Genomic DNA, 22,278 nt, shown 5'->3' on the forward strand with positions numbered 1-22,278 from the left:
CTGGTGGTTGTGGGTGCATACCTGCCAACTCTCACGCATTGGGCGTGAGACTCACGCAATCACCCCAAAGAAAAAATGAAAATGCGTGAGATTTTTGCCCAAATCTCCGCAATTTCATATATCCTATCATTGATACATCAATTGCCCTACGTCTCACGCCCCCAAATCTCACGAATTGCCCCACTCTTGGGTTGGCAGGTCTGGTTGTGGACAACTTGGGCTTGATCTAATGTAAGCCCAATAACCTTACAAAATTTTTACTTGTAAAATAAATAGTATTATTTTAGGCATTAAGTAGTACTATTTTAGGCATTAAGTAGTACTACTTTAGGTTACAAACATTGGCACTAGCTATACAAAGTATCTTAAAAAAGAGATTACATAGAAACTTAAGCGAGAAGAGAGGAGAAGGGACAGTAAAAATGAGGGAGAGAAATATTGGATTAACAAAAAAAACTACTTTGCTCCACTCATTTTCAGTAGTCCTCCTAGAATTGGTCAACACACCATTCGATAATGACGAGCTGTAGTTTTGTTTTTATATTTACCTGGTTATTCCTACTGGTCTCCACAAACAAACTAAACTCGAGCTTTCGATGTATTTTATGTAATATAACCCCGCCATCAATTTACAGGACATAGACAACACAACGCAGAAAGTAGACATAAACCATACACTTATATGAATACTGTCATTGAAGAACTACCTCCTCACTAAGCTTAAAAGGGAAAGACAGTGTCTCGCAACCATTTTGTCATATTACTTCAGCTACTTCCTGGAAATTATTTTGTTTAGAGCGATCAGTGTCATCAATACAAGAGCAACTCACGAAATAATAATAACTTTAATTCAACCTAATTGAAAGAATAGGTTTGTACATTTAAATCCCTAAAATTGACGGATTGTTTTGCGTTATCTATTGTATCTTTGCATACTCTAATAAAGACGATTCTTGAACGCCGGTACTCTATTCGGAATACATGTACAATGTATACAGTATATTTGCTGTACAGTACTACTACGGTGGCGTAACTCCTGTTACGCGATACGATCCTTGTTAGGATGCGTGAAATAGTGCTCTATTTATTGCATCATACAGGCGTTTCGTTTTATTGTCACTTCTATAGAAAAACACCCGCACATCGTATACGCTCAAGCTATAAATAAAAATGTGTTATGTTGAATCATTGTTGCGCTAAAATTACAAATCGAACCGAAACCGCAGCATTTCTTATTACTACATTTCGACGAAAAGGTGCGATCTAATAATACATTGAGCGCGTAGTTCGGACAGATGCAACATGGCTGATGCGGATTCTCTTATGGATTTGGGCATGTCTGATGGAAATAATGATATATCGGCCGGGGATGACGCTGACGGAGAAGAAGATGGAGCTTCCTTAGATGGGTATTAATTTTTGCTTAAAATGAAGGCAATCCATTTTCGTATAAAATTTGCATATTATCAAAGTTAGTATAATACCCAGCTCCTGCCATAAGTTAGTCATACAGGCAGTTTTACCTCGAGCATATGAAGCAAGCTTTAGTTTTTGAAACAAGGATTTTACGCTCATGTGTTCAACAGATTTACGATAACACAAATCACATTAATCTTTTAATATGTTGTTATTAGGTGCACAACGCGTTTTTGCTATTGTTGTTAGAATGTCTCTTCATCTGTTGCAATGGTAGCCGGGAGAGTTAAGTTGGTAAGCGATTTTAGTAATACAGTAAATATGGATTGAATATTGTTGAGTGAAAGTGCTAGAACAGAGTCTTGATAGAAGCCTATTGACATACTTACTGCCAAGTCGCTTTGCTTGCATTTCATACAACGCGACCGACAACGATAGATGGTCTGGTTTATAGTCTGAACCTCGACGAGTTTGTATATCGACAACGGTTGGCCCAATCTCGACAGCAGTTTCACTATTTTACCATCTTCTATTTTAATAGTAAATGAGCGATTTATATGTAAAAGATTTATTTGCGCAAAAGTATCTTGTGATCCATTTGATGCAGCACTCCCCAGCTTATGTAGGCCTAACAATATTTTGCCCAACCTAAATATAGAACGAATGCTAAAACAAGTAACAATCATAAATATGGTTGACTGTTATGCTAGCAAAATGTTTTATTTGAAATCTAAACTTCAGTGAGTAGCTTTGATTTTTTATTTTTTGAAGTGAGGATAGAACTGCAAAAAGACATTTATTATTTGTTGACGATTAAATTATCGTAAAACTGCATCAGCCTTTGTCGATGTTCGGACCAACCTTTGTCGAGATTCGGACCAACCTCTGTCGAGATTGGGACTTGTCTAGGTTCGGACTTGTCGATGTTGGGACTGTTTCCTGATGGTCTTAAACGGACAACCGTATAAGTTATTAATTTTAGTTGTTGTAAACTTTTAATGATTTATGAATCAGGTAAGATAAGGGAATTGTTAGGCTTTTTCATCACAATCCTGTTCGTTACACATTGTATATGAACTGGGTAATGAGGACATGGAAATTAATTGAGTTCGCAGTCTTGCTATTATAATTTTAAACTGTCCTTCATTGTTTAGTACAGAGCGTTGTTTCTAGCAGAAATTTTTTTTAGAGTGAAGCCTAAATTTCTTATCGTGTATTATAATCTACATCAAATCCCACAATTTCGGGTTAATTTCAATTACACAGTATGTTAGTTGCTATCAAACCACAATTAGTCTGGTGCTTTACAATCATAATCTTTGATATTATGGCTTTTTCTCTTCCAAAATTGTAGTAGAAATGTAGTAAAAATCATTTTATGGGGAATCTCATGCTTAATACTACTTAGCGACACGTAGTCTGACCAACCTCAATAGCCCTCGCATTTGTGTCAATTAAAAAAGTACTCATACAATTTATAATTTGGCTCATGCTTTTAAGCCTCTCTTTACAATATAAAAAAATATGTATGTTGTATGTGGATAGTTGATTGCTTTAATATTCGATGATAACCTGTTGTAGACCTCAATTGTTATCCTAGCAATACATCCACATCAGAAAAATTTAGGATGATAGCATGCAATTTAATTGCTGTAGTTCTTATAGCAAAAATAGATTTTATATTGATCCAAAGTGCACTTTTGCTTCTGAAGTCTTGTTCTCATGCTACTTGTTACATGTAGTGCTCTGACTGGATAGTAACCTATTTACTGAATGGAATACGTGACGAATGAAACTTACTTTTTAAGGAAAACCATTTCATGACAGCAGCGGTTCAGAGATTGAGGCTGTTCAAAGATTGAGGTGATGCTTTTAAAGGTTTACTTGCAACAAAATTCACATTACAGTTATTTGGTATCAAAAGGCTCACCATGTCTTATGCTGCTGTGTTGTAGGTGCAAAGTATATGGAAATGTGATTAAAGCTAAAAAACGAACAGTTAATTGCAGCTATCACGAAAACGCTGTAGTTTGGAATTTCTTTATTTCGATGACGTACTCAAACATTGTGGTTATTGTTTTGACACATATGTTATCACGTGAAATAAAAGGCTCAATATAAAACGTCTCGTAGCACTAGTTTATTACAAACACTTCGGCTTCCACCGGAAACACCGTATCAAATATAGATGCTCGCTACTTTACAGTTTCGTTTCAGCCTGGTCTAATCGTCTTGTCGTAACCTGATCATGTGACCCATACTTCCTGACAAATGGCGTGAATACATTCTGCATAATTTTTCGACTATCACTGGTGACCAACAGACTCCTCATGTTTATCGGAGGATGATATGCACTCCTTCGAGCTAAGGTTAAAACATTAAGCGAATTTTTATGGTAGGCTTTGAGATATCAGTGCTCAAAGTGACAGTATTACAATGGTGATGAAATAGACGTGTAAGGACAATAGACATGGTTTTATTGAATGGGTGAAGTATATTTATGAAAATATTTCGACTAGTGAGATTGCACGAAAGTGTAAACAGAAGCCATCGTGTTTAACTATGTCCCATTTGTGCCGTTTTGGAAGGGGATTCCAATCTACTACATTTTGGTATGGCTGCGATTAACTGTTCGTTTTTGAGCTTTTAAGAGCTTGTGATCACATTTCCACATATTTTACACCTACAACACAGCAGAGTAAGACTTGGTGAATCTTTTGATACCGAATAACTGTAATGTGAATTTTGTTGCAAGTCAACCCTTGAACATCCAATTTGGTTTGAATAAAGTCTGAAACCTATTTCTGATGTACAAAGTTCAATTAATATTGAACTTGTAACTGCTGACCATTTTAGTTAGTTTCTGCGATTGAATGTATTCTTCAAAGGGTATCTGGTTATACTCAGCAGCTTGACCACAGGAAGACATAAAAAGACTCACAAAAAGCACAAGCGGAAGCAGCAAAAGGAGCTACTTGTTACTACCAGTGAGTCTGAAGATAGCTCTGCTACCTGCGAGAAAGAAAGTTCTAATCCAGACACAAAATCTCCTCCCTCCACCTCATCAACTGCGGATCTTGTAGCCAACAAGGCCATCAGCCAGGGAGTTGAACAAAATGCACAGGTAGGATTTCTACACATGGTCAATATATCAAACATATTGCATGAAATTTAATTTAAAAACCTGTCTGTTCATTGTTGCACTTCCTAGATGTGGTCCTCCATGGTTACGTAAGCACTGGTAAGCATTGACCAACTTTATGGTATTAGTGACTCTTTTACAAAACGATCAAACTGATAACTTTTAAAGCTTTGTGTTGAAGTTTTAAGTACATGTAGCCAATGCTCGATGAACTCTTTTAAGCAACTACATTTATGCTGTGCATTTTAAGTTACCCATAGCGCCATACAGCTAACATTGTTAGATACTTACCCTAAACGACTGTGCGATTTCAATACTCCATCTAGTAAAAAATATGAATCACCACGCGCTTATGACAAGTCCAAGTCTGAGTTTAAGATTATAAGAGTTTAGACAATGACATCATAGCTGGTTAGACCTGACGGCGGAAATGCCACGCCTCCAATTGATAACATATTACTGAGACACTAACTTTCACCTTCCAAAACCCCACTTCAAAAAGTAGCTATGGTTACTTAATCATCACAATTTTACTTCTCCAATTTTTACTTTGTTGGTGATTCCCATATATTAGAAGTTTTCCTTTCCTAGATGTTTAAAAAAAAACTTTCAAAATTGTATATCAAATAATTGGTAAAATCCATTTTTTGAATAATAATTCTTTAATTATTATTAAAATTTAAACTTTTTTGTTAGTTTAGACTAATATAAAAGTCCTCCAGTCAATATGTAGTTTTTTAGCACTAGTTCTAATCTTCAAAACGTGTAAAATAATTCAGCTCAATGCAAGTGTATGCAAATTTTCTGAATGTAGGCCTCCACCGGAAGTGAGGCTTTATATAAAACGATGTTTACACGATTGTCTATACTCTTCTAGGTTCTACTCAGGTCCAAGCTGGTCTTGTTATAATACTAATTTAACACAAGACATATTTCTTTTTGTAAAACTCATCTTGCAAAGTTAAAAAAATTTTTAATAAATGAAGGCAGGATTTAGTCATTCACCAGTAGCACAAAGGTGTTTAGGAAGCTCACGAAATAAACCAGATCAATTTATTTTTTTTTCAAAAAATATCGCATTCGCTAAAACAAATGGATTCAGTGATCTAATCGATAAAATTTTAGAGGTAAGCATAAAACTTTAGTCTCTAAAGTGTTTTTTAAAAACTTACATCATATATAAGTTATTAGTATAGTGAGGAGGTTCAAAATATGTTCATATGTTCAAAACTAGAACAAATATTCCTATACAAATACATTTTAGTTTGCAATTTTTTGCAGAGATAAACACAATAAACACAATGCTTAAATATTTACATATAACTTTTAAACAAATATATTATTTGAAAATATTAAAAAAACTAAATGTTCACGATTGACTTACAAGTAGAAGTTAAAGCGATAAGTAATAATCAGTAGAAGAGGTTTCTAACTTTCTATTGTTACCTAGAGACATGGCAATAGAAGGGTGAACTTGGTAGTGCTTAGGTTTGGCGCTCACCTATCTTTAAAGCACGACATCGATAAACACCTAATTTAGCTAATTAGTACTTTAGTAATATATAGTTTTTTCATATAGTTTAAGTTTTTGCTTCTCTTTGTTCTATACTGTTTTACATAATATCTTGGCTTTAAAGCTATTTGTAATGGCGCAAAGTATTTATCATTGTTTGTTTTGCTGTGCAACGAATTGAACAAATTTCGATGAATGTTTGTTTGCTCCGACATATCGGCATATGTCGTTTGAAAGTCGTAAAAAGTAAGACGATTGTATGTCGAGGATGACTGTAGTTGCAATTGAGTTTAAACATGATTAGATTATTGTTATAAAGCAGAAATATATTTTCCTAATTGCTATTATGTCTGCGCAAGTGATGCCATAGTATGTGGGCAAAAGGATACTCGTAAATCGTATTTGTCTTATCTAAAGCTTCATCTTGTAATTTGGCATTATCACTTTACTATTATACTAATTTAGCAACAAATATTTTGCCGTAGGCTTCTTTATCAAGCAAGGAGGCTCAAATCCAGCGATCGATGGAGATGGTTGGTAAGCAGCTACAGTCGATACAATTGTCTCAGAAAACTGCACCCAAAACCATGGATGACGCAACGAAAAAGAAATATCAGTTTTGGGAAACTCAGCCAGTTCCCAAATTTGGTAATATTTGTCTCTATTCTTTCCTGTGATCTTTTTCTAGTTGTAAGGCATGACTGTTTCTCTATCTACTGTAGCTCCCTTGTTTACGCTGTTGGAATGTTGTTTTAACAGGCAAGTTACTAGGGTTCCGTAGTTGGCAAATTTGTGCTGATAAATAATCCATTAGTATCTGCATCAGGTGTGCTTTTTCTTATTGTACTAGCAATTGCTAGCACATCTACATGGTATTCCAAATTGAGTTGTAACTTCTAAATCTCCATCACTGCAAGATATTAATCGAGATGACCCTGTATGTTTTTTACTTTTGTGCATTACAAGACCGATTTTTAAGTTTTAATTTTATTTACGATTTTACTTCTTGAAGGGTGTTGATGCCCATGTTTGGAAATTTTGGAAATGTCAACTAGTACAGGAATCAGTTCATTTTTTACCTAAAGTGTACAAGTTAAAAGTTATTTAGAGTTGTTTACATAATTAACACTAAGGCCATCAGTAGTAATTGATTGGCAGTCGACATTGGTAGCTTGTGCTCATGTATTAAGGCAGTTATCTCAGTTGCCCTTTATGCTACAACTTGACAAGTCGACAAGCTTTAATACAGATACTAACTACAGCGCACCCGCAGGATATGATTTGGATCCGTTCCAGGGTTGGCATCGTATGGTGAAAAAATCATATGTAGGGGTATAAAAACCATAGTAATTATATAATACAAACAATCCCTGGTAAAAATCGCCAAAATATTATATAAGTACTATACATATTGAAAATTAGCAACAAAATAGTATGTTAACTTTAGTAACTATAGTTACCTACAGTAACTTCATTGTAGTTAGTGTATTTAGTGGTTATGATCTGCAATCAAATGTTACATTATAATATACCGTAGGGAGTTCTTTCCTTCAAGACAGACGTACGTATAACATAAACTTTGAATTCACCTCAAATAAATTTAGCTTACTAAACACACACATTTAAGGCTAAGTTTTAGTATGTATTTTAAACTTCTGCATTTCATCTTTTTATCACTAAAATTTTATCACATCAGTTTCTGTCTTCGCTTTCACTATAACTTTTAGTGGACCTGTTTAAAACTTTTTTTGACTTAATTCGGCAAGAAAGTCCGACTGATGCTGTTTTTTGCATGAAATGTTTTTTGTTAGCAGATTAAAAAAAGTTGTCTAACCACTCACCTTCTGTTTGAAGAAATCGCAACTCCAACTTTGCTGTTGGTTTAAAAAAAAAAATATTACCGTTTTACACCCAAGAATTGCTGAACTCAGAAAAATTGGTCATCGTGTTTCTTTCAGGCGTTATGAAAATATTTTTGGCGAACAGTATTTTGGCGTATTTGTTATTTTGACTTTTGTAATAAGCACACCGACTGCCAAATTTGAACTCGGGTGAAAATTTTGTTGAATTCGTATGGTGAAAAAAGATTCGTATGATGAGGTAAAAAAACCATCATGTTCCACGTCATAAGGCGAAAAAATCATTTATCAGGGTAATTGTATCCTGAGGGTGTACTGTATATTAATGGTTTCCTTCGTCTACATTAAACCCCATATACCATGAGCTCATAAGAAGAACTGCACTAGTTGCCAATCATGAACTTAATTGCTATCTAACTTACTCGTCACCTTTTCTCACCGGGATAATGCGTGGTTGTTTTACCAAAACTTGCAATATTCTGACTCAAGCTATGCTAATAAAATGTTCATGTGGGAGTGTCGTGTCTCAGGCTTGTGAATTTGGGAATTTATGCAAAAACTGCGACCTCTTTTTTATATAATCCTTAAATCGTATAATCCTGTATTGTTTTTCTTGTAACATTCATAATCAAAGTATTGATTACACCTACAGATAGCTCGAAACTGAAATTAACAAAAGTTATCATTAAAGAAGAAATCTCGGTATATCGACCATATGTTGTTTAATATTATATAACTTAGCAGGCGGCCATGCAACATATACTTCCCTTGCAGTATTCCATGTTGCATTGCAATTGTGAATGTCATCAGTGCTGTTTATATATGGACGTTTATTGCAAGATTGTTTATATGTTGAGCAACAAAGTACTATGAGAGACATAGCATAGCATTTATTTGTATATGTTTACTGTTACAATGTAAGTTATGGCAGCTTTTTGAAACCTAAACCAGAGGGGGTCCTACCACACAAAGCTGTCGTCAGAATAGTCACTTTTAAAATCACTGTCGTCACTTTTAAAATCACTGTCGTCACTTTTAAAATCACTGTCACCTTTTTCAAATTGGTAACCAAAACAACCTCTTTCTTCACATTCGTTATTTTAATACAAATATCTATACTGGTGGCACTGGGTTGCGTTAAAAATTTGAAACTCGCTAGGTTTGAACTTCTGCTAACCAAAAGCATGGCTCAACCAGCGACCTTCACAAACATATTAGTGATGTTTGGGAGTGTTGCTGATTACTCCGCGAAGAGTGACAGCCGTCTTAGGTTTTTAGAGCTATATTTCTTGTACGGAAAATAGACCGAGATTGCCTTTAATAATCACTGTCAGTCACAGACTTGGAAACGGATTTGCTGTCAATGTCGTGGCATTTCATTGCTTTAATTATTTGGCAGTCTATAAATGCTGGGCCAGATGCTTCAAACCAAAACTAGTGAAGTTTCGGTTGACCGTGGTGATTTATGAACAAATAATAAGTTAGTAACGGTACGGCAACACGTAACAAAATTTCCGTTGGTTCTAACCAAAATCACGAAATGATTGAAACACACAGAATTATTCTGCGCTGCTAGAATTGTGCTAACGAGCACGATCTCAGCAGCTTTTGCAATTAGTATAGTCAAAGAGACGTATAATGACACACAATAGTAAAAGTATAAGTGCAAATCAACATAGTACACACGATGCAATTGCTTAAATTGCGCTATTGAATGCATTTATTGTTTGGACGCTATAGCTACAATTTGTTTATTTTTTAATTATATTTCCTTTTTAGCAGCAAAAGTTTTGTGGTAGAGAATGTCGACATCTCTAGCGCAAACAAGTCAGTTGCATCGTATTTACTATGATAACTTTCTGTAATAATTTTCTTGTGTGTCGCATTATGTTTTCGGACTACGTATATCTTAAAATTTGCTAAAGTCGTGTTTGCTAACTAATAATAGCGCGACTTAGACAGTTACATCGTGTGTTCTATGTTGAAATGCTTCCGTATTTTTATTGTGTGTCACGGTACATGTCTTGGACTACACTAATTGCTAAAGCTGCTAGAATCGTGCTCGCTAATAATTTGTTTAATCTGTTAAAAGCGTTTCGTCGACGAACTCGGTGGTCATGCACAGCTCAAATAATTCTGTGAATTTTGACCGATTAATTCTGCGTTTTTCGTGATTTCGGCCAGAACTCCGAACCAACGAAAAATTCGTTACGTGCAGCCGTACCTTTAGTAACCCTATTTACGCAATCCTCGTCACCTACATTGGTAAATGGTCGTCTCGTCTGTCACTTTTTAAATATCCCTGTCGTCGGGTCGTCAGAATCGTCACAAAACATGGGAGGACCCCCACCAGACTAACACGGAGTAGCGGTTGACTGATAGTTCTGTGTTTCATAGATGAGACTGTGCCACTGGACATCAATGGTCCCATAGACTCCGACAAGCCTCTGGACCAACTTAGGCAACAGCCTCTCAGCTTGCCAGGGGCATTCGAGTGGGATACTCTTGATATCACAGACGCGAGTATTGTTAGTATATATATATACAGTATATACAATAATATCGCATTGGTACTCATCAAGTGCGTCCTAGACTATACAGTTTTCAACACTCTTGCATTGCAACCCTTTTGGAAAAAAATTAAATGATGCGCTGTTTTTCAGCGACATTGCATTGTCTCTTGTGAAATTTACCTTTATTGATTTTTAAATAAAATATACGTGTAGTGTTTGCATCAGGAATTATTTTGAAACATCCCAACATGGTCTTGTAATGTTTACTCGTTCAAAATGTTGCCTATTTTGAAATAATTGTGTTCGGTGTACATCGCAGTAAAACAGGAACCTTCTTTCAGTTACTCAGAAGACCATGTGTTGTAGTTGAACTAGTAATATTAGTCTTGGGTACTGGGATCTTCCAGAGTACTTGAGCAGATATTCCATCACTCCAGTACTCCAGTAGTTAGACCAGTTATAGTGCTGCCACTATATTAACTTCTGATTTTGACCAAGTTGTTTCATGTACTATTATCTAATGTCTTCTAGTTGACAGAGCTGTACACGCTACTGAATGAAAACTACGTGGAAGATGATGACAATATGTTCAGATTTGATTATTCGCCAGACTTTCTCAAGTGGTTTGTTACTTACCTTATCTTCCTACAAGATCATATAATATAGTTGGTGTATAGATTGACTTATCCTTCTAGAGGATCATATAATATAGTTGGTGTATAGATTGACTTATCCTTCTAGAGGATCATATAATATAGTTGGTGTATTGATTGACTTATCCTTCTAGAGGATCATATAATATAGTTGGTGTATTGACTGACTTATCCTTCTAGAGGATCATATAATATAGTTGGTGTATAGATTGACTTATCCTTCTAGAGGATCATATAATATAGTTGGTGTATAGATTGACTTATCCTTCTAGAAGATCATATAATATAGTTGGTGTATTGACTGACTTATCCTTCTAGAGGATCATATAATATAGTTGGTGTATAGATTGACTTATCCTTCTAGAGGATCATATAATATAGTTGGTGTATAGATTGACTTATCCTTCTAGAGGATCATATAATATAGTTGGTGTATTGACTGACTTATCCTTCTAGAGGATCATATAATATAGTTGGTGTATTGACTGACTTATCCTTCTAGAGGATCATATAATATAGTTGGTGTATAGACTGACTTATCCTTCTAGAAGATCATATAATATAGTTGGTGTATAGACTGACTTATCCTTGTAGAAGATCATATAATATAGTTGGTGTATAGACTGACTTATCCTTCTAGAGGATCATATAATATAGTTGGTGTATTGACTGACTTATCCTTCTAGAGGATCATATAATATAGTTGGTGTATAGACTGACTTATCCTTCTAGAAGATCATATAATATAGTTGGTGTATAGACTGACTTATCCTTGTAGAAGATCATATAATATAGTTGGTGTATGAACTGACTTATCCTTGTAGAAGGTCATATAATATAGTTGGTGTATAGACTGACTTATCCTTTTAGAGGATCATATAATATAGTTGGTGTATAGATTGACTTATCCTTTTAGAGGATCATATAATATAGTTGGTGTATAGACTGACTTATCCTTCTAGAAGATCATATAATATAGTTGGTGTATTGACTGACTTATCCTTCTAGAAGATCATATAATATAGTTGGTGTATAGACTGACTTATCCTTGTAGAAGATCATATAATATAGTTGGTGTATGAACTGACTTATCCTTGTAGAAGGTCATATAATATAGTTGGTGTATAGACTGACTTATCCTTGTAGAAGATCATATAATATAGTTGCTCTATAGACTGACTTATCCTTCTAGAAGGTCATGTAATATAGTTGGTGTATAGACTGACTTATCCTTCTACATAGGCCAGGCAATGATGCGGATGTATGAATAACTTAAAAGCCAACCTTAGTTAATGAGATTTCATTATATAAAATATAATAATATATGAAATTTGATATAAAATATAAACCGATACCATTCTTATGCGATGAGGTTATAAAGGCAGTTGTTGTATTTGTTTCCTTAGTTTTTTTTTTTAGAAAAGCAGAGGTGAAAGACCTTAGTTTGTAAACGCAAGTGATCTTGTGCACTTATAATATGTATTTTACTAGTAACAATGTTGCTCTCTTATCATTGTGGAAATTTGATTAGATTGGCTTACCCCTTAGAGATATTTTTTAATGTTGTTTATCTATTGAGCTATGGACTGGTATGACCTGTATGAGCTTGGGAGTGTATGAACTATAGCTAATGTGATGTTCAAGCTTCTATTACCAGTTGTTTTAGTGTCATCTATCGTGTAGGTATTTCATATTTTCACAAGAATGAATGTATTTTTAGCCTGCGATCAGCATCAAAAGCAACTGAATGTATGGGGCAGCTGTCTAGGATTTTCTTAGTCAATACGCAAATGCTCTATAGTTGTTTTTCGATAAAAAGTTGTATGCAGGTATTTTAGTTCACAGGAATGGGCTAGTAATTCTTGTTAAATAAATTTTATTGTGCCTAAGGTTTAATCAACAGATGACAGCTAATCAGTGCATAAGTTTACTGACCGCTCATCCGTGTGACCAACTTTCAGGAACAAGTTTTATTGCATTTTTGCAAACAAATACCAGTATTTTGTTATTTACAAATATCTGACCTCACCATAGCTAAATTATATGCGCGCGTGCTGATGAAATTTTCTTTAATTTTAGTTTAAACGGCTTCTGTTCGTTTTTTGCTTTCCGCTGCTGATGTGAATGACAATTTTGTTAATTATAAACCATTCATAGTCTGTAGAACCTCATGAAAACAGATTTTTACTGTCCTTAATTCAGCTGGCAGCTCCCTGTTGTTTAGGTAAGAATTCTTTAATAGAGTTGTGTATTACAGGGCCCTGAAGCCACCTGGTTGGTGCAAGGACTGGCACTGTGGTGTGAGAGTTGTAAAAAGCAAGAAGCTGGTGGGGTTCATCTCAGCCATCCCTGCGAATATTAAAATATATGATCAGTAAGTAAGCTCTTCTTGTCTGGGCTGACAGCTGTTGTAGATGGCGAAGTATATCTTTGGACTGCGGTAGCACCTGCTAACTTACTAAACATTGAATATGGCGCACATTTTTTGGGAACCTTTACCACTACAGCAATGTATTTTACATGCCTGAGTTTAATAACAGGGGAGCGATATCAGATAATATAAAGTGCTGGCAGTAATTAGTTTTTGTTTCTTGTCTCAGGACCAAACCGATGGTCGAGATAAACTTTCTATGTGTACACAAGAAACTGCGGTCGAAGAGAGTTGCGCCAGTCCTAATTAGAGAGATTACAAGGAGAGTGAACTGCAAAGGCCTGTTTCAGGCTGTCTATACTGCTGGGGTTGTTCTACCACGTCCAGTAGCCAGCTGCAGGTCTGTTATTTTTCCTCCATTTTACTCATCATGTCTCAGTTACTGTTAATTCTGTCTTCTGTCTGCAGTGTTTGACATGCTGATACTGTAGAAACCTTCTGTCTGTAGTGTTTGACATGCTGATACAGTAGAAATACTTCTGTCCGCACTGTTTGACATGTTAATGCAATAGAAGCTAATTGAGTTATTGAAGTTTATATTGTCTACAAGCCAAGTTAGATGTTCATAAGCAGTTTGATAGCAGTGCTATACACATTCTCAAAAAGCGTTTACGGTACAGAGAAGCTTTTGGTAGAACAATTGGTAATTGTTTGACATGCTTATCTATAAGCAGTAATTCATGTCAAGGACAAACATGAATTGTTGTGGTTATAGCTTTTTAATTGATTATTGACCTTACCTAGCTGGAAAACTTTATTGAAACAGGCAATGTATTATAACTAGAGTTGCCTCGATTTTAGTATCGGTATCGGTGTCAATATGGGTGTTAAGTATCTGAATCGGTCGGTATCTGCCGATATTTTCTTGACAAATCTGAAAATTCTGATACTTTTTACAAATCAACTATTTAGCAGAAAACCGTATTTTAGCGTGCTACACTAATAAAAAATCATCAGCTGCTAGTTCCTTACTTTTACCTAATGAATTTCGGGCCTGTCACACAATTTATTTAATGTCTATAGCCTGATCAACACAGCTGAGCAACCTTTTTGCTTTAGCCAGGACGTAATCACAAAGTGTAGTATTTCCCAATTGGCGATAGGATTTATTGCAGCCACTCACGAACAAGATAACAAAGATGGGAGACAAGAACGCAGTGAAATATTTCTATTTACTAGCATTACGAAAGCAATTTAAACAGTCGATGCATAAATTTATCTATCCCTCTCTTGATCCTGACGATACAATGTAATGTTTGCATCGAAGGAAAACGGTAACCCCAGTGGCTTATCGGTATTCAGCCTGTCCTCCATCATCTGTGGCAAGTGAGTCCTCCCTTCAGTACGACTGGCTACATTGATAGTGATAGAGGAAAGATACTTCTTACTGAGAGAATTGAATCACTAACGGTAATTAAAAGAAACGTTGATTTGCTCTAAATTTGTACGGACGCAGCAGTTCATCCAGTAATAGAAGAGAGACTTCGTTATAACCGAGAAAACTGTACCACTAACAGTAATTCCCTTTATTTACAAATTACAAGAAACATGGACTGCTTTGTTACTACATGCACGGTATGTCAGTATGTGAATATGTATACATATATTTTCTCCATAAATACAAACAAATAAATACATTAATATTTATATTTTTTTTGCATTATGTTTATATTTGCATAATAAAATGAACGACTATTTATGCAACACAAAAGATCTGAATCGGCTTATTTTTCAATAAGAATCGGTATATCGGATCGGTATCTGAATCGGCCGGTGAATTTAGAATCGGGGCATCTCTAATTATAAGCGTGTAGTTTGTTTATATCCTATGTTTTGTAAAACCCAGTTTAACTTTCACGAGACAACAAATCTTACGACCAATATAAACATGCGTGTATTGTTATTAAACCAAATTTTTTTGTTATGTATTGCTAAGAAATTCACTTCTATTATATTGTTGCAATATCTTGAAAGTTTATTGCTACCATTGCTCAATCTGGCTCACCAATCTGGCTTATATTTAACTTGTCTAGATATTATTAAAAACATCTTGTGCTAAATCTCCTATTTGTTGATGCACTAGAATTATGAAAATGCCCAGTTTTTGTGCCGTGCAGTCAAACCTCTACCTATGCAGTTAATTTGAACAAAAACATTCTTTGCGTCTCAAAACAAATATTTGTATCATTATTACTAGCTGTTATTAGTCTGGTCGCTTTTGGTTATAGTCATATAGTGAATGGCAAGAGATTTGTTCTCATGTAAGTTTCCTGTAGTCGATTTGGTCATATATAGAGTTTTAAGCCCGTGATCTGGAGTTTGACTTCTGCACTGGTAATTTTTTGTCCTCGTGTTCTATAAAAAGATCCATCAATTAAAATATTAATCAAATCACAAATTTTGATATAGAGCATCAAAAAGACTTAAACGCAAAACTCAAACGCATTCGATAAAATCTTGTGAAACTGAATGCAAAAACTCAATCATATATAAAACTTAACAAAGTTATAATCACAACAAAGATGTTTCTATCGCCATAGCGAGACAGGTATGTATAGTGAGCAGGAGTTCGATAGCCATTCTGGGCTACTCTAACATAGATGACATGAGCTTAGAGATTCACAACAACATTTGTATATTTGTCGTTTTCATATTTGAAATCATATTTTTTATTTGCTCAAGGCTATCATGTCTTCGCATCATTTTCACTTTTTGCAATAACTGCTAAACGTCATTAGAGAATTTCAAGGAGTTGATCTGTAGATGTTTTTCATGTTTTTTTACAAAGATATTGCCTTCTTCCATTTTTAGCCACAACTACCACCCGCATGATTCTTGGGATGAATGATTTTAAAACTATGAAGGATGATATGAAGCATGTTTTAATATTAATAGTACCCTGACAGTCGCGTGCGCCGTGAGAGCCCGTCATGTATAGTAACTATGTGCATAATTATTCTTTGCGGTAGAAAGGTGGTTAAGTGGTGCAGATGGTGGATCCCTTGGCTGGGTATGCAAATATCTGGCTTCAATTCCAGTGCGAGGCGTTATATTTTTCGTAACCTCTAAAACTTGTCTTCGGACGGATAGACACGGCTCTTATTATAGTAAAGATTCGGGTCATATAAAAACGAACTATATGAAGACCAGTTGCATTTTGACTGATAAAATTGTCATACTAGGAAAAGCTTTAGATGTCGCCAATATTGAACATGGCTTTGGATATCAAGAGAACTATTAACTCAAACTTGAGCTGAGATGATTATAAATTAATGTTTGTCTAGACATATATGCATGAAGTATTGTGTTAGCCTCAGTAAAATGCATATTTGCAGCGTTTGCATGTCCCATCATACAAAGGGTAGACCAATTTAAAAAATCTTCATTAGGTGTTTACATGAATAATAATATGAAAATAAAACATTATATATAAAGTTTGTTAAATTCTTGTGTCACAACCTCAAAAGACTTGTGATATTATACCACTGGTTCGATTGTCATAAGGGTATTGTTCGAACTTCAATCTATAAGCATAACTGTGGTTGTTAGGTTTCATACATTTTTAGGATTTGCTCAAAATTTGAACTCGGCTTTGAGTTACGCCTGGCAGGGGCTTAGAGCTCTCTTCTTTTTTTGCATTGGCTTTTAGCAAACTGGTTTTTTACATGGCTGAGGGCATGTTGCTGTCATTCATGGCGTCACAACTATTATCATTCTGGGTTCATTTCAAGTTAAAATTTTGGAATGGTAAATCGTCGTTGAGTGAGCTTGCATCGTGTAAGTCCTAACATGACGGTTTTGTTACGTTATGGATGAATTCTCTATGGAATGGCAATTCATACAATCTCTCCCCCATTACTTTTAAAATCACGATTTTCTCCTGACTTTTTCCATAGTTTTAATGGCTGATGACATGTGTGGTGAAGCTCTAAGGGGTGAGCTCAGGAAGTTTTCTTATATATTGCAAAAAGTTTTACAACTATTTCAACAAACTCGGCACAAAGATTTTTTTATTTATAAAACAGTAGTAATATGCTGACTGCACCATCTCTCTTGTGGGTGCCTTGCAAGCCCCTCTTAGTCCACGCGGAAGCAAGTCCCGTTGAGAAATAACCAAGCTTGGTATTTTTTTGAATTAAGCTTTGCGCTGGGTGTAGATCCATATCCTGTTTCATTTGCAACAGCGTAATATATTGAATAGAAGAAAGCTCATTGAAGTCTGTTTTTATGTTGTCCGGTGCAGGTACTGGCACAGATCTCTCAATCCCAAGAAACTCATAGACGTCAAGTTCTCTCATCTTGGAAGGAACATGACCATGCAAAGAACTCTCAAGTTGTACAAACTCGCGGATAAGCCTCAACTCCCAGGATTTAGAGAATTTACAAAGGCTGATCTGAAAGTCACATATAAACTAGTCAATTCGGTAGGTACTCGTGTTGTGTTTATAGTCACTCATTTTTCCTTCCTGTTTTTGATTGAGCTCGTTTTTGACAAACTGTTGTTAACTTCTAGTGAACCTTTGTAGTATTTAGATAAGTTTGATTTGGCTGCCAAGTTCACTGAAGCGGAATTCGAACACTGGTTTATTCCGAGAAAGGGTATCATAGACTCTTTTGTAAATGAGGTAGGTGTTACCATTTTATGCTTGTTTTAAATGTTTAAGACCTGATAACTGTGCAAAAGTCGGAGTAATAGCTGTTTATCACTATGTTTCCATGATGTGGATTGGGAGTTGTGCACACATTGAATTACCATGCGATGTGTTTCAATGGACATATGCATGTTGGAGATTAACGCGGGCGCTTTGATAAAAAAAGATGAAGATTGCTATGTCAGATTGCTATGGCCATAGTGGCGCATTTGGAACTGCTCAAATTGAAATAAGAATGTCTGAAGTGCGGTAAATGTTTAAAATAGAATGATTTGGACGGCACTTTTTTGAGCATTGTTCGCGAGTGCCATTTCTATCTTTCGTAGGCATAAAAAATTTGGTAAAATTTGCGAGTAACAAACCTCGCTTGGTTTGTAGATATTTTGCCGTTTCCACCTTGTGGATGAGACCAACTTACGGATTGACTGTGTCATGGAAACAGTGTGTGGCGCTGCTTCCGATAGCTTCCATCGCCTTTTAAGAATACCCTATGTTAAACCATAAGTGTCACAAACAACTTTTATCGTATTTACTAGGTAAATCAGACACGCTGATTCCGATTTTGTATTCAAAATAAAGATTAGTCCACTAACTTTCAGAGTAATGAAGGCTTTTTTACGGCGTTTTAATATCGGTCTCGAAAACAACACGATCAGCACAACTAGCTCCGCCCATAAATACGTGACTTAACCTAGCTTTTTAGGAACAGAAGTTACATAGGGATGTTTAGACCGATTTAGAATAATAGAGATGGGTGTTTTAAAATCCATTAATATCTAAATTCAGCCTTAAAAATAATATGTCTTTTCTGAAAGGTAGATAAGCTATTTAGCATTGCATATTTAAAAAAGCGCCATAACAACGCTAGCTTGTGATAAAACCGCGCTTATTGAGCTCATTTTTCTCAGCGTTCAGCCCATTTATACATCATGTAACAAGCTACGAGCAATTTTAAATAGTTTATATACCTTTCATAAAAAAACTAAAATTATTTTACAGGCTGGATTTGGATAATAATGGGTTTTAAGACACCCATCTCTATTATTCTAAATCAGACTAAACATTCCTAACTTCCGTTCCTGAAGAAGCTAGGTTTTGTCACATATTTATGGGCGGAGCTTGTAATGCCGATTGTGTTGTTTTCGAAACGGATATTGAAACGCTTTAAAAAAGCCTAAATGACTTTGAAGGTTAGTGGACCAATCTTTATTTTGAGTACAAAATCAGAATTAGCGTGGCTGATTTACCTAGAATATACGATAAAAGTTGTACGTGACAGGTATGGTTTAAATCAAATGCTTTGTAAAATACGAGGACAGTGAAATCGTAATTAGCTTATTTAAAGCCAAAATATGTCGTTTCTTAAAACTGCTTGTTGGTTGACTGCCTTATAAAAATCTAACACAACTGCGTAAATGAAACTATTTAAACGCTTTATATTTATCACATACAGTACACGAGACTCTGAGTAAACAAAGGTGTGGTACGAGTTGCTACAGCATTACACACTCCTTTACCTAGTCTAGTGTATTAATGGTTTTTTTATCAGATAATCGCTGTATTTTTCATATTACTTGCTGTCTTATTGCATGTATTTACAGTTTATAGTGGAAAATAGTAAAAAAATGTGTTAAAAATGTTGTTTTCTAGACATGGAGTGGATTAAAGTTATTTACAATAATTATAATGAAGAAAATAGTTGCGGTTTTCGATCAAATTGCTTTTAAACAGCCTTCTGGAGGTTTGGCTGTATTTTGATAGTTTACAAAGATTTAAATTAACACATAAAAGAGCAGAACCTTGCTGACACTATGATCTGAAGTGCATCTAGATGAATCGATGTTATTACATACCGTTGTGTATCTCCAACCTAACAAATGCTATTGTAATTCTTCTACAATTGCCAGGATCCGACAGCCTTCCACGTGCCAAATATGCATGTTTCCTCACGTCCCTGTGCCCTATGTCATGGTTGTGCACTGTAGACAATGTAGCAGTAGTTGGTGTACAAATTATGCGTACTACAAGTTGGTAGCACAGTTAACTCAACGCACAGTTAATACAATAGTGTTGCGAAATTCCCACATTTAGGTATTAGCACAAAATTTTGTTTGAGGTTGAGGTACTTAGGGTGTAATATTTCATTTGTGATCACTGGCGCTGTACATTTGTTAGGCTAGTCTACTTAGCAATCCATATCTTGTGAATTTGGTTGCCTTGCATCAGTTAATACTTTTCCAAAAGATATCAAATTTCTCAGTTAATATTTGTCCTCTGCTGGTCATAATCGCTAGTTTGAGACAATCATGATGATTTGCTGGAGAAGTAGTATTTTAACTGCCCCAACAAATTGTTTGTACAATAATTTTTCTTAGATTGCTTGATATTTGTTTAGAGGCTTGCATACATGTACACTCCCAGTGTTGCAAATCACTCACAAAATGTGGTGACTGATCACTATATTTACATGTTGTAGATAAATTCTCTTGGACCTACATAAGCCTTGCGCTAACCTGCTTAGTGTACGTCATAGGAAATGTCAATTACACACACACACCCACATAATTATGGTCAGCTGCATAGAGAAATTAAGCCTGCAGTCTATCATAACCTGTCACCTTTTTATTGGTTTCACTGCTCAATGAACTTAGCAGTTCAATTTTTATTACTCTTGTCAGCTGGTTCCAGAAATACATTCACAATTTCACGATATGTAGTCTATTCAGGTTAAGTTAGAAATTTTAGTTTATTTAGGGCTATTGTCATTCGCAGGGCTAGTTATGGGGTTTTAGCAAGTGTATCTTCATTTGAGTTATCAAACTTCTATTGTTTAGTTTTGTTAGTAGCTTAATCATAGTGAATTCAAAGTTCAAGTTCCACCACATTCTATCTTTGTCACATTCTATCCGTGTCACCTGTCAGCATTCAATCACTTTCCATAACCTGTTGTTATTTACCTAGTTTCTCTCTCTCAAATTCACGCTTCTTATATTAGTTGTTGACCATTGTTCTGTTCATGCAATGCCCTCACATCCTTAGGTAAGTTATATGGACTAAATGCAAACCATTCACTCATATTGGCAGGTGAATGGGGAAGTAAAGGATTTCATAAGTTTTTATGCCCTACCCTCGACAATAATGCATCATCCTACATACAAAACGCTGAAAGCTGCTTACGCCTTCTACATGGCCTCCACCAGTGTCTCGCGAACTCAGCTCATGAATGATGCTCTCATTATTGCTAAGCAGGTAATCCTGTCAAACATTGAATCACTTGGATCACTTTATCCTGTTCCTTTTGTAACATACTTTATTAATTTGGTTGGTTTTTATTGTTCACAGTTAGGATTTGATGTGTTCAACGCCCTAGATTTGATGGATAACAAGGAATTCCTGGAGAAATTAAAGTTTGGGGTTGGGGATGGCAACCTGCAGTATTACATATACAATTGGAAGTGTCCACAAATGAAAGCTGATAAGGTCAGTTAACAAACAATAGTCATCAATGTTGAGAAGCATCATCATTTACTTAACCTCTCTACATAGCCTATCTGTATCTCAATGTCAGCTATTGTTCATCTCTTTGACAGGTCGGGCTGGTGCTACAGTGAAGTCTATAGACCACCCAATGGCCACATCTCTTACGCCATGTGAACAATTCTACTGCTATATTTATGCACGCGGCTCAGGAATATTTAGTTGAATATTTATTGCCATAGCTGTTACTAGTGGAATATGGTACATGTAGAGCGTGCATGGTTTACCATGAAGTCAGTTGATTCCAAGATACACCAATCCAATTTGCGTTTCATTAAACATTGTCTATGAGTTTGGAAAGCAATAACCCACTATATCTGCTTCTTTTTCTAGTTGTTATTGTTAATTGAGCTTTCGGCTTTTTCTGTCTCACTACAGCTTTTTGAAGTGTGCAGTTACATGAACCGGAAAAGATCAAGCGAGCACTTTTACCACTTATAGAAATTAGGGAAATGGGTAAGCAATCAGTCTCACATATTGGATGGTCAAGGCTGGCCATCAGCAAAGTAAGTCATGCCAAAGGGCATCAATATAGCCACTGCTTATTTGATATCACAATGAT

The 22,278-nt window shown here is 35.5% G+C and overlaps 1 protein-coding gene across 3 annotated transcripts; it reads left to right on the forward strand.

Moving 5' to 3' along the window:
* Positions 1–1,287: 1,287 nt before the first annotated feature.
* LOC137389722 (glycylpeptide N-tetradecanoyltransferase 2-like) lies at positions 1,288–22,266 on the forward strand. Of its 3 annotated transcripts, none has more exons than XM_068075801.1 (12): positions 1,288–1,409; positions 4,324–4,540; positions 6,557–6,719; positions 10,328–10,458; positions 10,975–11,066; positions 13,354–13,470; positions 13,697–13,867; positions 17,771–17,951; positions 18,054–18,152; positions 21,264–21,428; positions 21,522–21,659; positions 21,770–22,266. In XM_068075801.1, exons 1-12 carry the CDS (start codon positions 1,303–1,305, stop codon positions 21,788–21,790), a joined length of 1,602 nt encoding a protein of 533 aa, XP_067931902.1. In that variant the 5' UTR covers positions 1,288–1,302; the 3' UTR covers positions 21,791–22,266. The 3 variants fall into 3 exon arrangements, with proteins under 3 accessions (XP_067931902.1, XP_067931903.1, XP_067931904.1); XM_068075802.1 differs by having other exon boundaries at positions 4,327–4,540; XM_068075803.1 differs by lacking the exon at positions 18,054–18,152.
* The last annotated feature ends 12 nt before the right edge of the window (positions 22,267–22,278 follow it).

Source organism: Watersipora subatra, chromosome 3, assembly GCF_963576615.1.
Source record: "Watersipora subatra chromosome 3, tzWatSuba1.1, whole genome shotgun sequence".
Classification (NCBI taxonomy): Eukaryota; Metazoa; Bryozoa; class Gymnolaemata; order Cheilostomatida; family Watersiporidae; genus Watersipora; species Watersipora subatra.

Coding starts and splice junctions, on each gene's coding strand:
- LOC137389722 (XM_068075801.1), top strand. CDS start 1,303: ATGGCTGATGCGGATTCTCTTATGGATTTGGGCATGTCTGATGGAAAT. Junction 1,410..4,323: donor GATGGAGCTTCCTTAGATGG/GTATTAATTTTT, acceptor GGTTATACTCAG/CAGCTTGACCACAGGAAGAC. Junction 11,067..13,353: donor TCGCCAGACTTTCTCAAGTG/GTTTGTTACTTA, acceptor TGTGTATTACAG/GGCCCTGAAGCCACCTGGTT.